This window comes from Drosophila guanche, unplaced genomic scaffold (assembly GCF_900245975.1).
Source record: "Drosophila guanche unplaced genomic scaffold, DGUA_6, whole genome shotgun sequence".
NCBI lineage: Eukaryota > Metazoa > Arthropoda > Insecta > Diptera > Drosophilidae > Drosophila > Drosophila guanche.
Genome location: NW_022995744.1, coordinates 8305945 through 8324666, shown reverse-complemented (window position 1 = coordinate 8324666; position 18722 = coordinate 8305945). Strand labels below are relative to the sequence as shown.

General features: G+C 46.6%; 1 protein-coding gene across 17 annotated transcripts in view; it reads right to left on the bottom strand.

Moving 5' to 3' along the window:
* Window positions 1–18722, bottom strand: part of LOC117579616 — an 84898-nt gene that overhangs the window by 32894 nt on the left and 33282 nt on the right. For all 17 annotated transcript variants that reach the window (XM_034265567.1, XM_034265569.1, XM_034265565.1 and 14 more), the window contains 4 exons: window positions 13816–13961; window positions 12804–13083; window positions 11593–11724; window positions 748–930 (listed from right to left, as the gene is read on the bottom strand). In XM_034265567.1, coding sequence (XP_034121458.1) covers window positions 748–930; window positions 11593–11724; window positions 12804–13083; window positions 13816–13961 — 741 coding nt within the window. The remainder of the gene's footprint in view (window positions 1–747; window positions 931–11592; window positions 11725–12803; window positions 13084–13815; window positions 13962–18722) is intronic.

Below are 18722 nucleotides of genomic sequence, written 5' to 3'. Positions count from 1 at the left end.
CCCTATTCCAACTGGCTATATGGCTGCTCTTTTCAACGCTTCTCAGTCAGTCAGTCAGTTCCTCTTCAATCATCCCTCCCTCTCTCTCTAGGCTTTACCCTTAGTTTGGGGGGAAACTTCCCTTTAAGCTTATTTAAGACGCTTAAACTTTGTTAGGGAGATTAATTGTGCATGTTCGGGGTTTGATTTGCCTTTGGTTTGCCAGTGGGAGTGGTAGTGGGGGGAAAGGACAGCAGACAGACAGACAGTGGAGAGCGCAGGCATTGTGCGAATAGGTAGAGGTAATTATAGGCAACTCGAGCACGTAAAGGGTTCAGAAGAAAATTGTAAACGGGTTTGCTGCTCTGTGTTGAGTGGAGTGGAGTCTGGCGGTATTATTGTTCTGGGGATTTTCGGCAGTTGGCTGTATTGTGCGGGTCTTAAGCCCCTCAATGCGGCTGTGAATCCTGGTTTTGATGTTTGCGCGATGGTTTGCAGCTAATTTCGGGGCGGGGCGGTGCGGGGTCTGCAGCTTAGGCCTGGTGTTTTGTTCACCGGCATTAGGCATTGATTAAGGGCGTTGCAGCTTCTTCAAAGGTATTTTTGGAGGAATAACTCAACCGCAGCCAAACGCGGCATCTCTTTTCCTGCCCCTTCTCTGCCGCTCGTTTTTTTTTGGCTAAGCTGTGGCCATAAACGGAGGCCAAAACCATTAATTGCTTGGTGGCCCATTGGCCTGGTTTCCTGCTGTCATGTGCCATAACTCACCTTTGGATTGGGCAACTCTCCGCTCTGCAGCGAGGCCATGTAGCAGCGCAATCGGAACTGTTCGCAGTGCAGTCGCTCGAGATTCTCCTCCCACTGCAGTATCTGGCCCTGAATCTGATGACGTGTCTCCTGATCGGTGACTACTGATTGCTGCAACTCGGCCATGTGCTTCAGCTTGTGATCCTGCAAAGAGGAAACAAGAGGGGGAACCAAAAAAAGTGTTAGACCAAGCAGAAATGCATATGTATTTATAACGTGTGTGTGTGTGTGTGTGTGTGTGTTTGTCTGTGCCTCTGTGTGCATGTGTGTGGTGTTGCAGTGCGGCACTCGTGCTGGGTTATGAAAGGCATTTGAGGCATGGGGCATCATTAGCATTTCATGGCAGCTTTGTTCCACTGCTGCCTGCTGCCTTCTGCCTTCTGCCTACTGCTGCTGCGGCGGCTGCCATTTGACGAAAATACATAAATCACGCGTCATGTGCAGCTAAAATTTTCCCCATTTTCCTCTTTTGCTGCTGCTGCTGCTGCTGTTGGCGCAATTCAAATATCTCTAGGATGCCCTGCTCCTGCCACCGCACCCCGTTCTCTATGAGCACGAGGACTGAAGTGCGTTTGCAATGCACCAACACAAAAAAAAACATAAAAATGAAGAAGGGTTAGGAGCCATAGATCCACACAGAGGGAGATGCATATACATGGCCCTGTTTTCATTACAAATACCGTTTGACTTCCGCAGCAACAGCAACAGCAACAGCAACAGCACTCTCTGGGTCTCTCTCTCTCACTCTCTGACACCTCTTGCCCCTGCTGGAGAGGGGGAGATGCTCTATAGGTGGATTTCCACCATTACAAATCCCCGTCGCACTGTTTGAATCCCACTTTCACGTGCATAGATTTCATGGGGCACGTGATTGTTTCATTTTGGGTTTCAGGCTGTCTCTCTCTGCCGTTCTGCACCTCTTTTTTTGTGCTCTCTCTCGCTGTCCCTCTCTCTGGGTGGCAGCATCAACAATGCCACATTGAATGTGAGCCAGTAAGCTGACAATTATTTGCAGATGCAGTTGAATGTTGCAGTTGCAGTTACCATTGCACTGTGTGCCTCTGCCGTGTGCTCTGTGCCTTGTGCCGTGGGCGTGGCAACAACCTGAATAGGCACTTTCGATGTTCGACATTTTAATGAATGTGTACACATAAACAGGGACCTGGGATCCCTGTGCTGCAACTTACTGTCTGCCTGTAGAGAGAGGGGTGCTCTCTGCCTTTCTCTTTTTGCCAATCTCTCTCTGGCCATCTCTTTCTATTTGAGCTCCTGTGTGTGTACGTTGAGCCTGTTCAATGTTTGTTTTACGTGGAAATAAATCAAAAGTTTTGTGCATTTTATTTGCACGTATTTACTTGATATTACAATGCCAAGCGATACCAGAGAGCACCACACGTACGTGAGGGGTTACACAGAGCAAAGAGTACAGTAGAGTAAAGTACTATAAGTCCACAATCGATACTCCTGCCTCTCGTCTTAATTCAATGGCCACCATTTCTAGTTTAGGAACACCCTGCATCTATCTGCTGGTTGTAGCCGCTCAGAGTTGGGTAATTAATAAACAATAATCCCATTATACACAACCCTGAAGTGGAGACGGAGGAAAGGAGGTGAAGCGTAGCTGGAGAACGACTATGCCGTTGGGGAGTCGTTCTTGGCCTGCTGCTTGCTGTCAATGGCATTTGGCACTTGAGGAAAGCTGCTTATTTGACAAACACAAACCGGAAGGAAGGAAAGGAAGGCAGCGGCACAGGCAGATCCAGTGATGAGTACGGTGCTTGTAATGGAGAAGGGTAATACGACTACAGGAAGTAATGCGAGTGGCGAGAGACAGAGCGAGAGAGAGAGAGGCAGAGAGAGAGAGAGTATATCCTTCCAGCACAGTTTTGTGATTATTTACAACACTAAACAGTGTGGCAGTGTCTGAAAAGCTGCAAGGCAGCAACCAGGCAGGCAACAGTTTGTCCTTGTCAAAGTAATATGCGGGGGGACTCCCTGTGTCTCTCTGTTTCTGGTCTTTCTGGTGTCTCTGTGTCCCATAAATAGCTCTCGCCCTCTCTGTCCTGCTTGACCATTAATCGCCTCGGTCATTCGGTGTCCCTCGAGCCGGGCGTCCTCTGGCATCACATTTTGGGGTAGCTCCACTTCAAGGGTTAATGGCAATGTTAATGGACTTGTAATTGCCATGCAATTGGGAATGTAAATCACGCACAATAACTCCTGCTCAGTGATCCATAACCTGTGGCAAAGTCTTTCCTTTTTGGAAGCGAAATGTTTGCTGCACATGCAGGCAAGGCTTAAACGTTTTCAATTGACTTTCGAGTTGGTGTTCCTTCTACATTTCGGAGTGGACTTTGTGCTTCTGCTTTAGTCCTTCTCTCTTAAATTGGTTTCCGCCAAAGTTGCGTTTCCGTCTCCTTTAACTTCGCCTTCTATGAGCAGAAGTTTGAGGTCTTTCTTCGCGGGGGGCAACGATTGTTTAGGGTTGCAAAAACCACCATTCCCTCAGTATTTTGGTTGGCTGCACTTCTGTCTTCGGCCTGGTCACGGTCTCTCGCTGCTGCTGCTGCTGCTGCTGCTGCTGCTTCTGCTGCGGTTGCTGCTTGTTTTGACACATGTCACACGCTAAGTGACAGCACCAGTCGCAGTCGTAGAATCATTTTCATTACACATTTCCCCAGTCCCTAGTCACCCAGTTCCAAGAGTGGTTCTGGCTTTGGCTTTGGTTCTGGTTCCGTCCCCGGCTTGAGGTCTCCACTGCACTCCATTCCACTCCACTCCACTCCGCTCCTCTGCTGTCATCTCAATTCCCGTGAATTTTATTATTGCTCCCCATAGTTGGATTGCCCCCTGCAATCTACTCCCACTCCTGTTTCTGCCTCTTCTTGACGATGGGTTTTTGCGGTTCGCCTATTTAGTTGTCCTGTCCTCTTCCTTTCCCCGCACTGATTCTGTTTCTGGCCGTTTCTACTTGTGTGAGTGTGTCCTGTCCGTCTCCCCCCTGTTGTCGTGTGGTCGTGTTCCTGCGGTCCTGCTGTTGTCTGTTGCGCTTTCATTAAGCGCCACTTGAGGATGCCTCTGCCTCTGCCTCTGCCCCCACTGACGACGACGACGACTCCCCATGCGACAATTTCTCTCTTTCTGCAGAGGCAAAAACAGAAACAGAAGCTCGAAGTAGAGCTTCAGCTTCAGAGCTCCAGCTGCCATTGCCATTTGTTGCTATGGCTGTTGTTGGTCTGCCATTTCCGTTTCCGCTGTGCTGTGCTGTGCTGTGCTATGCTGTGCAGTGTACACTGTACTACAGTGGATTTCCATTATATTCGGTTCGGTTCGGTTCATAGTTAAGAGTTTGGAGAGTTCATGGCTCTTTGCTTTCTCGAGTTTCTATGTACGTGTGCGTGTGTTTACTCTCTGGAGTACAATTAAAAAATACATTTTACCATTGTTTTAGTTGTCGTTGTCATTCGCTTCGTGCATGACAGGCCAAAGATGCCTCAAATGTGGCAGGCCACCGCCAACAAATACAACATGGAACAAGAGCACAACACATCACACACAACGTGGAAACAATGACTGAAATAATAATCATGCGCTGGCAGGCAGGAAAGGACTCCTGATATCAGTTTATTTTGTTTGCCGCTGCTAATGGCTTCAGTGTCCTTGCCATCGACACAGCATCCTCTCTCTGCTCTCCTTCCTGTAGCATCACTGCCCCAGAGACACAATAACAATCAATTAACACAAGGAGTAAGCCAGGAGGGGCGGGCCAGGGGGCAGGGGGTGAACGGGTGGCCAGCCCCCAAAGGGTATTGAGTTATTCAATGGAGTCGCCTTGGCTGAAATGACTTTTGACATGGCTTGTGCATTAAATGGCTGCTCTCCATTGCAGTTCAAAAGTCACACACACAGAGAGAGAGAGAGAGAGAGAGAGGAAGAGAGAGAGAGAGAGCGGGTCAGAGCCTCCCGTTACCCCTCTTAACCACAGATGAGCATCAGCAACAGAAGAAGGGTAGACTGGCAGGGGTTTGGGGCGAGCTTTAGGCCATGTCTACAAAAGGCCTCCCACTAAATTGTCGGGAGCATTTTCGCATGTAGATGGGCCTGCATAAATGCTGACCACAAAATGATGCCACATTATATAACGTGTGCGAGTGTGCTGCAGAGTGGCACCGAACGAGGGGCTCGAAAGGAAAAAAGAAACCCCAAAAACCCCAGACCCCTAAACTGGCGCCTATGTCTGTGGCCACAACCAGAACGGAGGGGATGAACCATAGGCAGGCAGGCAGAACGGAACGGACAGACGTACGGACCGGTCGGCTGTTGACAATTGAATTGAATTTTCCGCCCATGACCACACACGGACCGACCACGCCTCCCTTTTGTCGGCGCCTACATAAAGCATATTTTTGCATCTGCATGCAGCAGGCATGAGGCAGCAACAGAAGAACCTCCACTGCCTCTGCCTCTGCCTCCTCCTAACCCAACAAAAACAAATCAAAAACCAAAGCAAATGCATGCTGCAAGAGGCATAGATAGAGGGGAGGTGAAGTGGGGGCACACAGGGCATTAAGGCTGGGTCCCCGGTTCCTGGTTCCTGGTTCCATGTCCTGACCAGAGTCAGGACAGTGCTTGCAACCATATGCCAGACCCATTTCCTGTGCAACTTTAGGACCAAAAGTGGCAAAAATATTCGCACGTTTGGCCAAAAACAAAGCTCTACCCTCTCTACAATAACGGCGAGCGGGGGGTTACGTAGGTGCTGGGCCATAGGTCATCACAAACACACACACACACACATGCATATGTGGGGGGGTTACACATATCCCCTGATCCCCTCCCTTTGTGTGCCGGACTTTGGAGTTCAAACTCATTTCTCATATTTCTTGCCATAAATTGTTACCATTTTGGCATTAGTTTATGAAATGCCACGCCCACCCCTTACCATCTACCTATACTCCGTGTGTGTGTGTCAGGTCAAAGTTGAGTCCTTTTTTTTTTGTTGCCATTTCCCAAGGAAAACTCCTGGCCCAAAAAGAAAGGACGTGGGTGTTCGAGAACAAGTAAATTTGATGGTAATTATAAACTTTATGGTTTCATTAAAAAATATTTGAAACGAAAGAGAAAATTTAACACAATACTAGACATGGAATGGGGTAGAAGGGGATGAAAACAATGGCATTTTCATCCACCCCCGCAGACGGAACTTTCTTGCTGGCTACATTTTGTGCGGCTTTAAGTTGGGGTCTAATTAAGTAAAGTTTTTGGCTCAAGTTTAAATTAACTAAATATGCATTTCATTATAATTTCGGGGTTTGCACACATTTTCGGTTTATGGTTTATGGGTTGTTATGTAATAGGAAAAAGAGTGAGAGAGAAACATGAGAGAATTTATGCTCGGTCTTCGTTGGAAATTGAGTGGGATTGAAAGGAGTGAGGATTGAGAATTGAGATTGAGAGGGGAAAGACCCGACCCTGGTAGTTGTGGTTGAATTTCAGTTTAATTATTATAAAATTAATTGCACACTTTAGGGCTTTCGCTGTAAGGGTGCCGTAAGGATGTTGAAAGATGTACGTAAGAGAGTGCTTTTACTTGTGTGTATGCGCGTGTGTGTGTGTGCGTGTGTGTGTGTGTGTGTATGTGTGTGCTCTGCGTGAGTGCATTTTGGCCTTAAGAGTAGGCAAACAGAAAAGTTTAAAGGGAATTTTAATCTTAAATCACTGCCAACTGCTGCTTTCCAGCTCAGCAGTCAAGAAAAACAATTTTCATTTAGTCGAATGCTTTCATAAAGCGCAATTAAAATATTTGTACTTCCCCTTGCCGGCACATCCCACACATTCCCCACAAAATTGCATTAAGCTTTCAATTCACGAACGATGCATCATTTAATTAGTGCAATTATGTAAAATCGATGGCTCTGCCACAACAAAAAATCGTTCTTGCCGCACACAAAAAAACCGCATAGAGTTATTTAAAAATAAAGAGAAAACACTTGGCAAAAGGAAAAAACGTTATAATAATAACGTCGAATGTTAAAGCAAACAGCAATTTAAAACAAGTAGAAAATGCTGATTTGCACAGATAACGAAGATTGAGATACTCTACCACTTGTGAGATATATTTATCTTATACAAATTGTATCCTGGTTCCATACCTATAGTTTCAATCAGATATTTAGTGTTTCTTGGGCCTTTTCGATTATAAACTTGAATTTAATACTTTCTTGGCTTACTTTCCTGCATGGCAAACACCTCATCGAACTCATAATACCCTCCATGAGAGTATAGAAAAAAACACGAGTTCAAAGGGAGAGCGCAACAGGGGATTGGAGATAGCACGGTCTACAGCAGAGTTAGTTGGAATTGGTAGGCGGTAGGCGGTAGGCGTGACGGTAGGACGGTAGGTAGGATGCGGGGAGTGCTGCTATTGAGCTGAAATGACAGCCGCCATTGCAAATTGAAAGCAGCAGAAGGCGGCATGGATGGGGGACGGTGGGCAGGCAGCAAGTGAGCCTTGTTTAGACAGCGCCGCCATGGCAATTGCACACCAGGTGGTGGGGTGAAGGATAGCGAGGGTGTCAGTGGAGGGACGTGCCTGTCGTAGGAGTCGTAATTAGAGCGTAAAAACCAGAGCGTACGAAAAACCAAACGCGCTCGGCCAGCTACTACTATATTTTTTTTACCGCTCTGCATTGTGTAAATGTTTCTGTGTATCTGTGTGTGTTTGTGTGCAGATACACATACATACATATATTAATGCATGCGTGTGTGTGTGTGTTAGTGCTTTATGCGAAAAGAAAAATAGATAGCTAGAAAAAAAGCTAGAGATGAGTTGAGAGAGAGTGGAAGGGCGACAAGCTAGAGAAAAGCTAAAGCAAACGAAGCGAAGTGCTGCCAAAACCTTCACCCTAGCACCCAGCCACATTCCCTGCCCGCCCCCACGTGGCATACTCACACACACACACACACCCCTGCCCCTGCCCCTCATGACACATATATGATTATTTCCGAAAGGTGACAGCTATAAAAAAAAACACCAACAACTACAGTAACAGGGGTGGTGGGACCTAGGAAGGCGGCAGTCAAGCATGTGGGCGGAGCATATCATACACAAAAGGAGAAGGCAAGACAACAAGAGGAGTGGAGAAAAAAAGGAAGCAGAGAACCCGGACAGAGGAGAGACAGCACTGTTGCTCTTTTCACACACAAACACATAGAAAGAGGAGGTGTGGGACAGGGCACACATCCACCCACACATGGCGTCATAAAAGGCGCAACCAAACAACACCGAAGCTCGTTGCTGTGACACCTTTTCTCTGCCGCTTCTCAGCCTCCTCATCCTTTTATCTTCTTTTCTTTTAATTTCATTCAGAGCACTTCATCCTCCCTCCAGCAGTCGTCCCGTCCCTTCCATCTAGTATTTGTTTTTTTAACTTGCGTATTTTTCTAGAAAATTAATTAACAACAAATGCGGAAAGCAAAATGCAAAACTGCATTTTATGGGACCACTCCTTAAGCCTCTCATTTAATTAATATTCATCCAACAAGTTTTTTTTCGGCAAACTGAGGCCTTCCACTCCTTCAGAAGGAGGCAATAGAGGGAGAACGGGGCGGGACAGGGGCACCCTCCTATGGCAATCTCGGACTTCCGCTCAATGGTTTTTTCCGCTCTGGTTTTGGCATACTTTCTTTTTTTCTTTCGTTCTTTGTTTCTTCTTTTTTTACCGACATTTCTGTGGGAGCAGACGGCTCAAAAACAAAAAACAAAAAATAGAAAATGCAGCAGTTCAAGGAAGTAATTATGGTTTATCCAAAGGGACAGATAGTGGAAGACGAATGACGGAGAGGTGGAGAGGACTCGCTCAAACTTCAACTTTGAGAGAAAATGAGAAAAGAAAAACTAAATTAAAAAAGGGCTGCAAGAAGTCAGCGGGCACAGAGAGGGAGAGAGAAAAAGGGAAGATGGAGATGATAAAAAAGCAGAAAAAGTGCTGGGCAACAGAAAAAACTATAAACAGAAATAGGAGCAAGATTTATTAAGATAAGGTAAGGCATTCCGACACTCTCCAGTTTGCAATATAAACATAATAGACAAATCATCTTGACTCAGTAGGAAGTAGTGGAAGATCGGAGATAGCAGAAAATGTTCCGCATATTTTGAGACACCTTCTTGGATGCGAAAGAAGCAAACTCCAAAGCGAAGTAGACAAGCTAAAGAAAGGTGCATTAATCGTAAGGTAGGCAAAATGCGTCCTACACTCGTAAGTAATCTACTGCCCCCACCTTATTCAGCCTCATCTGAAACAGCAGCCGCGATAGTAATGAAGACAGCGATGCTGATAGCAGCAGCTGTAGCACCACCAGCGGGAGAGGAGAGCAGAGCGATGGCAGCGACAGAGATGAATGAATCAAGTTTCAGTGAAGGACAGGGACGGAGAACATAATTGTCTTTTGGAGTCCCTGCTAACTAACTAGCAACAACAGCAAGAGCAGCAGCAGCGGGAGAATGAAGTGGTGGAAGAGAGAGAGCCAACAACAGTGGAATAAGACGAACGCGGAGAATGAAGAGTGAGCCTGAGCCTGAGCCTGAGCCACAGCGAAACAACAACTGAAAATGACATGATGAAAAATAAATATACAAATAAAGTTTACTTTCTTCAAAACAAGCGTTGGCAGTGCTTTCGTTGTTGGGTTTCTTTTGCGCCATTCCCACTTGCGCCCACAGAGGGTTTCTGGACTATATCCATCCGCCATTCTCCATCCACCAACCAATTTCCTCTCCCTGCCACCCTCCACAGAACCCACCAGAGGCTTCAGCCAGAGAGCATTTATCGTGGGGCAAGTGCAATTTCTTGTAGCTTCAGTTCGAGTTCAATTCTGTTTGCTTTTGCAATCTCGTATTCTTCTTTTTTTCTGTGAGCCCCCTCCGCTCTTCCTCTTTCATCGTTGTTTTGCGTTTCCCTCACTTTGATTTGTTCGCCGTCTTCTGTAGGGTTCCCGCCGCCCGCCCGACTCCGCCCGACTCCTCCTGCCCTTCTACCATCCTGCCCAATCGACAAAGATAAGTTTCCCTGTCGTCGTCGGGGAAGAGAAAATAAATTGCAGTGCAGGAAATTTTACGCTGTTTGCCGCGAAATTGATGGGGAATTGATTTGAAAGCAAATACATAAATAGTTGCAAGTGGTAGCACACACCCCACACCCCACTCCCCGTGCCCTGCCCTGCCCCACCGCACTCCTTACCTAACAATGGCACAAATCTCGGGAGGAATCGCCTTCAGACTGAGAAATTGGTTGGGAATGTTGACGGAAAATGTGGAAAATGCGATTGTTGTGTTCCATCTCACTCTCTCTATCAATATCTTATTCTCCAGTCTCTTTCTGTGTGTTGACTTCAGCGATATTGAGAAATTGTTGTTGTCTCTAACGAAGATATCTAACCATCTGCAGCAATTTGTTTAGTTCCACTCGAAAGTCTTTAACCAATGAGTGGGCAAGATAGGTATGCAGGGAACTCAGACTTATTGGCATTGATTTTTAATGGAATTATTGGTGAAATTTGAACTTGCTTCGAATAAAAATAATTACCATAATAAAAATAGTAGTATTCAAAAAGGTATTACTGAACGCTGCTCAAAAGTTGAATGACTTTTCAAACTTATTAACTCTAACAGACTCCAATGATTGACTGACCTCGGCTCAAACCAGCCTTAATTCAATTGAAAACTCCCAAAATGTACACGGTTTTAATTTGATTATTCAACTAAAATGCAGTGCGTTTCGTTGCAACAGCCCCTGTTCACTTTCTAACCGTTATCAAGTTATCAATCAATAAATATTTCTTCCTATTGAATGCATTTTCAATATGCAATTCAAATGAAAAATTCCTTACTTTTTCCACTACACAAGACAGTGCGTTTCTTTGTTGTAAGGGGCAGGACTCCGTTAGTTAACAAAAGGCATTCTTTGGTTTTCGCTCTCTCTCTCTCTCTCTCTCTCTCTGTCGCTTTGTGCCTTTGTCAATCAATAAATAACCAACCACACACTCGTACACGTACTCTTATGGTGTTCACTTGGAAAATTCCACTGAAATGCAAATAGATTACAGTACGTTTCAAAGCAGCAAATGCAACAGATTTGATGTAATTCCCCATTCAATAAGTGACTCCATTCACAACTTGTCGTCTCTTTTCACTGTCGACTAACGACTGATGGCATTAACAAGACGATTATCCTCAATGCCACACGCGTCTATGATGAAATGTATGTAAATATGTAGAGACTTGCTTGGCTGCTTTACATTACTGAAACGCAGCTTCTGCTGCAATCCTGCCGCCTGCACATCGCTCTTGACATGGCCATGTACTATTCATTCGCCATTTCAGCCACTTGGCAAAATTGACTTAACTCTCAAGCATCAACAAAGCCACAAGCCATGCCCCTCCACCAGCCACCAATCCACCCATCACGAATCCAATCCAATCCACGAGCATTTCTTTTCAACTACAACAAAATGCCACCGCAATCCAAACTTGTACTCGTGGCATGCCTCATCCTGGCACCATTCGTGCCACACATTCTCCAGCAGGTGCTGCTCCTGTGGCAGCAACCACAACGCATACTTTCGCACGCTGCAGCATCCAGCATCCAGCCACAACTGCTTGAGCTCAGCGTGGAATCGCAGGCAGTGTGTTTGTGTGTGTGTGTTGAATGTAATGTATTTCGGGTTTTTGGGAATCCACTGACGTGTGGCACATAAATATATGCATGCTGTGTAGTGTATAGAATGTGTGCCTGGGTATTTACTTACCGATTCAATGGCCTTCTCCAGACGAAAGATCTCCTCCTGGAGGAGATGTAGGGTTCCCGTTTTGCCGCGATGACGTGCAAAGGCGGCGGCACAGGCGCTATGTATGCTATTCACCCAGTTCTCGAGCTCCACCTGCAGGAAAGTGGAGGGAAGAGAAAAAGAAAGGGAAACGGGGATTGGTTAAAGAGGAAATATGGTAACAAATTGCAGGACCAAATGCACCGCAAGCAATTTGCTTGCTGCTCCCCAGCGCCAAACGTCGAACTTCTGCAGTGGCACCCGTGGCAACCCATCGTGTCACCTCCGTCATTGCTGTCGTTGGCTGACTATCAGTTATGCAAATTTAATGACAAATCACGTTGGCCCAGAGAGAGCGGGAGGTGGAAAGAACGGAGCAGAGTTGGCAATCTGACAAACTGCCACAGAGACAGAGCAAGAGACAGAGCGAGGGAGAGCGAGAGCGAGAGAGAGCGAACGGGTGGGATGGAGCGTATGCCTTTGAGACATGTAACAGTTTAGGGCACAAGGATGCGGCTGCAGCTGCAAGAGCCGCAGTTGCAGCTCCTGTTCAAGGCAATCTGCCAGTTGGCAGTCAGTCAACGCCGAGAGTTGCCTCATCCACACCTCAATCACATCTCACACCCCATCCCCACCTCGCCTTTGCGCTCACCCTCCTCCACTGACCATTTTGTGAGCCTTTTGCGGCTTGCGTCAGTTAACGCCTGCGTCAGCGTCAGCGTCGTTCGTCCTCGTCGTCGTCGTCGTCGTCGTCGTCCATGCCCATGTCCTCGTCCTGTATCTGCAGCTGTATCTGTGAGCCATGTATATCCATGTATCTGGGGGGCAGCGCATCTGTATGCATCTTCTGCTGATGCTTTATGTGGCATACATTTTAGCCTGGCGATTATGAGGAGACTGCGTCTGAGGCCTGTGTGGAAAGGCCGCCGCGAGCGCTGAACTCAGGCTCGGGCCTTCCATCCTTGCACATCCTTGTGCAAACAAATTTCAGTTGCCAGTTGCCTTGCCTTGTCGTTGCCTTGCCTGGCCTTGCCTCATAGTTTTCCTTGAAGGACTTGTGTGCGCCATGGATATTGACTGCTCAAAATGAGCGCCTCAGGCGGTTACATTCTCATTCTCATTCTCATTCTCATCCTCATCGTCATCCCCCCAATACCCATTCACCCAACATCCACCCCACTCGAAGGACTCACCTGACAGGGCGCCTGGAAGAGATAGGCATCTCCGAATGCCGTGCTCAGACAGAAGATGTAGTCACGCTTGGGATGCTCGGGTATCGGTTGCATAATTGCACCATCCACAATAATTAAATGCTTGGGCGCCGCCTCCACGCTCCGCCCCTCACGGGAGTCGCATGGGTAGAAGAGCAGGGTGGTGCCCTTCAGGCACACCCAATATCCCTTCCAGCCCCGCTTTCGTGCCAATTCGATCTGATGCTTCTTGCGTAGTAACCATTTCTTCACCGATAGGAAGCTGCATATAAAGAGAGAGAGAGACAGAGTTAGAGATTGGTTATGTTGGGTAACAGCTTCAGCTTCAGCTTCAGTTTTATTTCCCCCTCCAACGTTTGGGGAATTGTAATCCTAGAGGGGAGAAGGGCGAGCGGGGCAAAACTTCAACAGCTTCCAGCAGGGAATCTCCCTCATAACTCTTCGCACACTTTATCATAATAATGTTAATCCTCAGACTCATCTTTGTGCCCCTCTCTGGCTACCTTAATCACTGCGAAATTATATTCCTTGGTGACCCCCAGGGGAGACACATACACACGCACACACAGAGAGACCCAGGGAGGACTCCATCCTGGGGGTTATTTATGATGACTTGTTGGACGTGCTATCCTGCTGCTGCTCCAGCTCCTGCTCCTCCTTTTGGTGGCTGCCACAGATTACATCAACTGGAGGAATAAGAACTGAAGGGAAGACTACACTTGGCAGGGCTCTAGTTGATAGATTTCTGATATCTTGAAAGATTGTTCAGCGATGCCCTGCACCTCTTTAATGAAGAGTTTCAGTTTGTGTATATTCTGTGGCTCTCAGAATAAAATAAAAAATCCTGGAGCAATTTAATTGTAGAGCCACACTTGGCTGATCATAAAGATACCCCATGAAATAAATCTTTCCTTTTCCCCGACTTAGAACACATCCGCCTGTTGTTAATTTATTATATTTAAAAGATTTCTTTATTAGTTAAATTAACACTCACCCAGCTTTTCGTACAGCTCCTGTACAATTGAAGGAGGATGCAGCGGTGCCAGTGGCCTTTGCTTTATATGGAGACGCCATGACACTTTCCCCATCATCTTCATCCGAAACGGCAGTAGTTAGGCTCATTCGATCATCGTCCGAAATCTGTAGAGGAAAAACATCAACAGAAATAACACATCAGTGACGACAATAAACGCAGAATGATGAAGGATGTAACACAATTCGATTTTAATTAAGGTAAACGCAAAACACGGAGGAACACGAGGAGTCACGTCAGACACCTCCACGTACGGGGTTTCCATTCGGTTCGGTTCGGTTCGGTTCGATAAAATTCAATAAATCCAAGAAAAAATAATTGAAATAATTAAGTCATAATTAGCAGGCGGCAGGCAGGCAGGCAGGCAGGCAGTCAGCCAACGCCAGACACAGAGCCCCCGAAGAACAGCGAAGGATTCAACCGTAAGTCCTGCAACGAAGCCATTTGAAACCAATAATGGCGGCTGCCCAGGGATCGACGCTTCTCTCTCTCTCTCGTTGTTCTGGGTTGTTGCCTCTGTATGTGGCACTGGTTGTTGTTGCTGTTGTTGCTGTTGCTGTTGTCAGTGCCGACAGCAACATTTGTTACGTATGTCGTCGATAAAGCAATTTGTCTTCTCTTCTCGCCTGCATTTTTAGTGGCAGAAGGAAGAAGAAGGGACAAAAAAAGACAGGGACAGGGCACCAGCCAGGACTCTCATAGCCAAAGATAGAGATAGGGCAGGACGAACAATTGACAAAATGACAGACAGACAGGCAGAGAGAAAAAAGAGAAGAGAGAGCGAGAGAATGAGTGGGAAATAAATGGCGAATGGCAAACTGTTACTTGGCAATGTTATTTCATCAAAAGCCGGGTTCGGACTCCTCGGTTCACTAACTGACTGAATGACTCACTGACTAAATGACAGAAGGACCAACTGACTGACTGACTGACTGACTGTTGTTTGCCTTTCGCCTCTGCCAGGCCTTCTTCCCCTTCTACCCAACTTCCTTCCGCTCTTCTCACAGCAGCAATTTTCCTGCCTTTGCAACAGGATGGAGACCTCTCACCCAAGCATCGTCCTCGCCTTCGAATTCGTCCTCGCCCTCGGTCCATGTGGGAATTCCAGGCCAAGACTACCGGCTACGTGTCCCGCGTGGCAATAAAAATTGGTTTGCCCATTCATTCGTTTCAATCGACAGGAGAAATGTGAAATGGTGGCAGGGGCAGGCCACACACCACCATTCACCCACCAGGGAGGAGCAGCAGCAGCAGCAGCAGGAGAAGAGCCAACTGTCGCTCACTCGCTTTTCATGCCACTTTTTATTTGAGTTCCCAAGGAAATCAATTTACAATGTGTTTATTCGTTTCGTCTCCCCTTTCCCGGTGCTGCTTGGTCCTACTTCTGGCTGGCCTGGTTACTACGATACTTCATTCCTCCCCCGCCCGTGGAAACCATCACCGCTCACGCTTTTGGCAATTTTCAAACATTTTTGCTCATATGCATGTTTTACAAGTTATTTATTTGACTGCCTCTGCTCCCCAGGAAACACAGCAGGAGGGGCAGAACACAGCACAGAGCACACAGCAGCAGGGCAGCCAAGTGGCTTGTGCGTTCTGTGTTTGCATACACTCCGGACCCAGTCCCACCCGTTGAGCAGCAGCGCTTGCTCCTTGCGTCTTTTGCCAGCCATGGGGTCATGTGTACTTAACCCACAATCAGACGACAACGACAACGATGAGGATGAGGATGCGGATGAGTACGATGGAGACGGAGACGGAGACGTTGGCCAAGTTTAATCAAATTTTATATTAATCGAAGGAGTGCAAAGGCATGCAAATAACCAAAAGGAAAACCTGGCAACATGGGGAATGGCTTAGTGTGGGAGTTGCCACGGGACAGATCAAAGTGGTTACATGACGGAGGGAGGGAGGGGCTTGGGGGGTGCTAACCAATCGATATCTGTGCGTGTCACTTTAAAAGGTTGGAGGATTTTCAACTCTACGCCCCGGCCCCCTGCGACCAATTTAAAAGGAAACTTTCATATTGAAAACTTCAAAAACGGAGGGAAGCTCTCTGCTCTCTCTCTATCTCTGGCTCAAGGATGGGTTTGGAGGAACAACAACCTGCTACAGCAGGGCTTTGGCACTGGCACTGGTACTGGTACTGGCACTGGCACTCCACCAAAATGAAATAGTTTCCGCTTGCTCAATGAAGTTTTCCATGAAAATCATCATCAGCCAAGCGGAAGCTGTCGAGCGGAACTGTTCAACTGTTTCAGGATGAAGACAGAGGGTGGGGAGTGGTGGAAATTGTTGAATTTTCCTGTGGCATGTGGGAAAGGGAATCGAATCGAAACGAACGAGTCGAATGTGTGTCTGTGTTTGTGGGGCAGGAGGGAGAAGGATGCATTGGAGTAACGATTGGAGAGATTTTCATTTGATTTAAAGACTAACGCTTGACCCAGTAAAAAGGAACTCGCACTCGACCAGTACTCGACCTCAAAGGGGAGAGCATACACTCTTTAGTAAATCAAATTTTGTGACTTTAATACCATTTATTCTGAAAATGTATGCGTAGGGAGAGTCCTGCCTAAGGGCGGAAATAAGCAACAAGAAACAAGGGGCGCCAAGTGGAAACAGTGTCAAGTAGAGGAGATGCGGGGCCTAAGGGTCTAAACTATGGGAATTATGTACCCTTTTACAACAGATTACTCTGCATACGAAATGATGTCTGTGCACCTGCCTGAATCCTTGGTCATCGTGGGGCCTAAAAGTACCTGGTACCGAAAAGTGATTGTGTCCTGTGTGAGCGTCCAAAGAGTTTGTCAAATGATTCATGAATTTTTAATTGGCCAACCCCGTCGTACCCGGAGTAGTGTTTCTTGAATTTCATCAGGCCCTCCCACAGCTGACAATGAGATTTAGGGGCCAACAACTCTCCATGGTTCTGCCTGCTCTTCCCGCTTCCTTCCCTGCCTTTACTAGGGGGGGCAGCACTCACATGAATGGCTGTGTGAGCACTCACATGGGTCTAAGCCTAAATGGGCATCCCAAAACACGAACGGGAAAGCGGTCCAAACAACAATCACACAAAAGATTAAATGCCAGCCAGTCAGTCATTCGTTTTTGGGGGTGCCCAAGCCCAAGCCCAAGCCCTCTGCCTCCTCCTTTTCGGTGCTCCATCTGATTACTTTGGGCCCTAATACGCCATATCTCAGCATCAGTGCAAAATCAAAATTCAATTTACGCACAGACGAACCCTCAACGAGGAGGCAACACACAACAGACACGCCCACTTAGGCAGCGGATGGGATGGATGTGTTGCTGCTGCTGCTGCTGCCTCACTCGAAAACGTAGAAGGTATGTCGGTGGGATGGTGGGATTCCCAGGTGCTTTCCTGTTGGGGCCTGCCTGCCTTTCGTTACGATTTCTAATCAAGAATTGATTGTGATCCCTCGATGCGGCTGTCGTTCACGTTTCACCCATAATTATCAATGACTTTTGAATGTCAAATGTGAGAGAGAGAGCATCTGAGATGTCGTTGGTACAGCCATTGTCACACCCTCCGTACACCATTAACACCCCCGCCTCACCCTCCCATTTTGTAGGTGAAGCGAAAAATCTTTCTCATATGTCGCTTGTCGTCAAAAATTACAATATTTGATAGAGTGTTTATGCAGCGCGTCCTCCCGCTCTTCCCTCTCTCTGTGGGATATACGACAAGGTTAAGCATGGCTCCTCCAACTGCCTCATGTGGTATCTGTGGCACGTCGCTGGCATTGCGATTAAGTGAGGCATTAAGGCAGCTCAAGCAAAAGCGAGAGCTGGCTGAGGCAAAAGAAAGCTGTTTCCCCCCGCTAGTAAAATAAAATTGATTCAAAGACAAATCTGGAATGCAGTCGTATTCAGACTACTCCTTCGTTAAGTATAAATTGTGTAAAGGTTCTCAAAGATAGATAGATACGAGTGCTTAAGTTTCTTTCTAGCTGCTTCAGCTGCTCGCCTTGCAATGAGAAAATCAATTTGGAACTATTCTGCACAGAAACATCCGCAGAGGGAATGTCATTTCCGAACTTGACTAAATCGGCAAAAACTAATTGTCTGAAGGTGAAAACTGTTTAGCATTGAATCAATCAAAATTGACAAGCAAACAAAAAACGTAGAGGTGGGGTAGATAAGAGAAGGTTGCCACCTCCCAGAGCATAAAATGAATCCCCATCCCAACGGGTAAAAATCTGTTTTATATTCAGTACGTGTGGCGACATAATAAGCTTTAATTTGACCAAAAGAATGAATGAGTCATTAAATGAGCTTTTCACACACAAACCCAGCCACCCACACACACATTGCATACCAGCAGATACTTTTGTATCTTTAATCCAATGAATTTTATTCACGGACATACTCTCCTCCGTTTCTCCTTTTGCTCTTCTATCGATCCTTCGGCATTAATTAATATGCAGTTGGCCATTCCCCTATTCCTTGATATTCCATTGAGGCTGTACCACTCATTTGAATATCTGCTGCTGCCTGTGTCTACTACAAGTATCTGTATCTCTTGACCAACGTGTATCTTTTGTTTGTCAAGTCTAACCAAATGAAAGATACATGTAAACAGATAAATATATACAATTCTCTCTCTCCATCGATATGTTACTCTGTGCGTTTCAATTGAGCTGTGAAGTAGTTTTACTCACTGTTTATGCATCACATAGAGAGGTGGATGGATACCTGATATTTCTATTGAACTACATCCGTACATCTCTCCTAGCTCTACGCTTTCTATTGGTTTTCCCCTAATCTTTTCTTCTTCATACAAATGGCCTTTTATCACTTTGAAGCGCTGTGTCTGTGATTCATGCGTATTGCAATCAATGCCATTCATT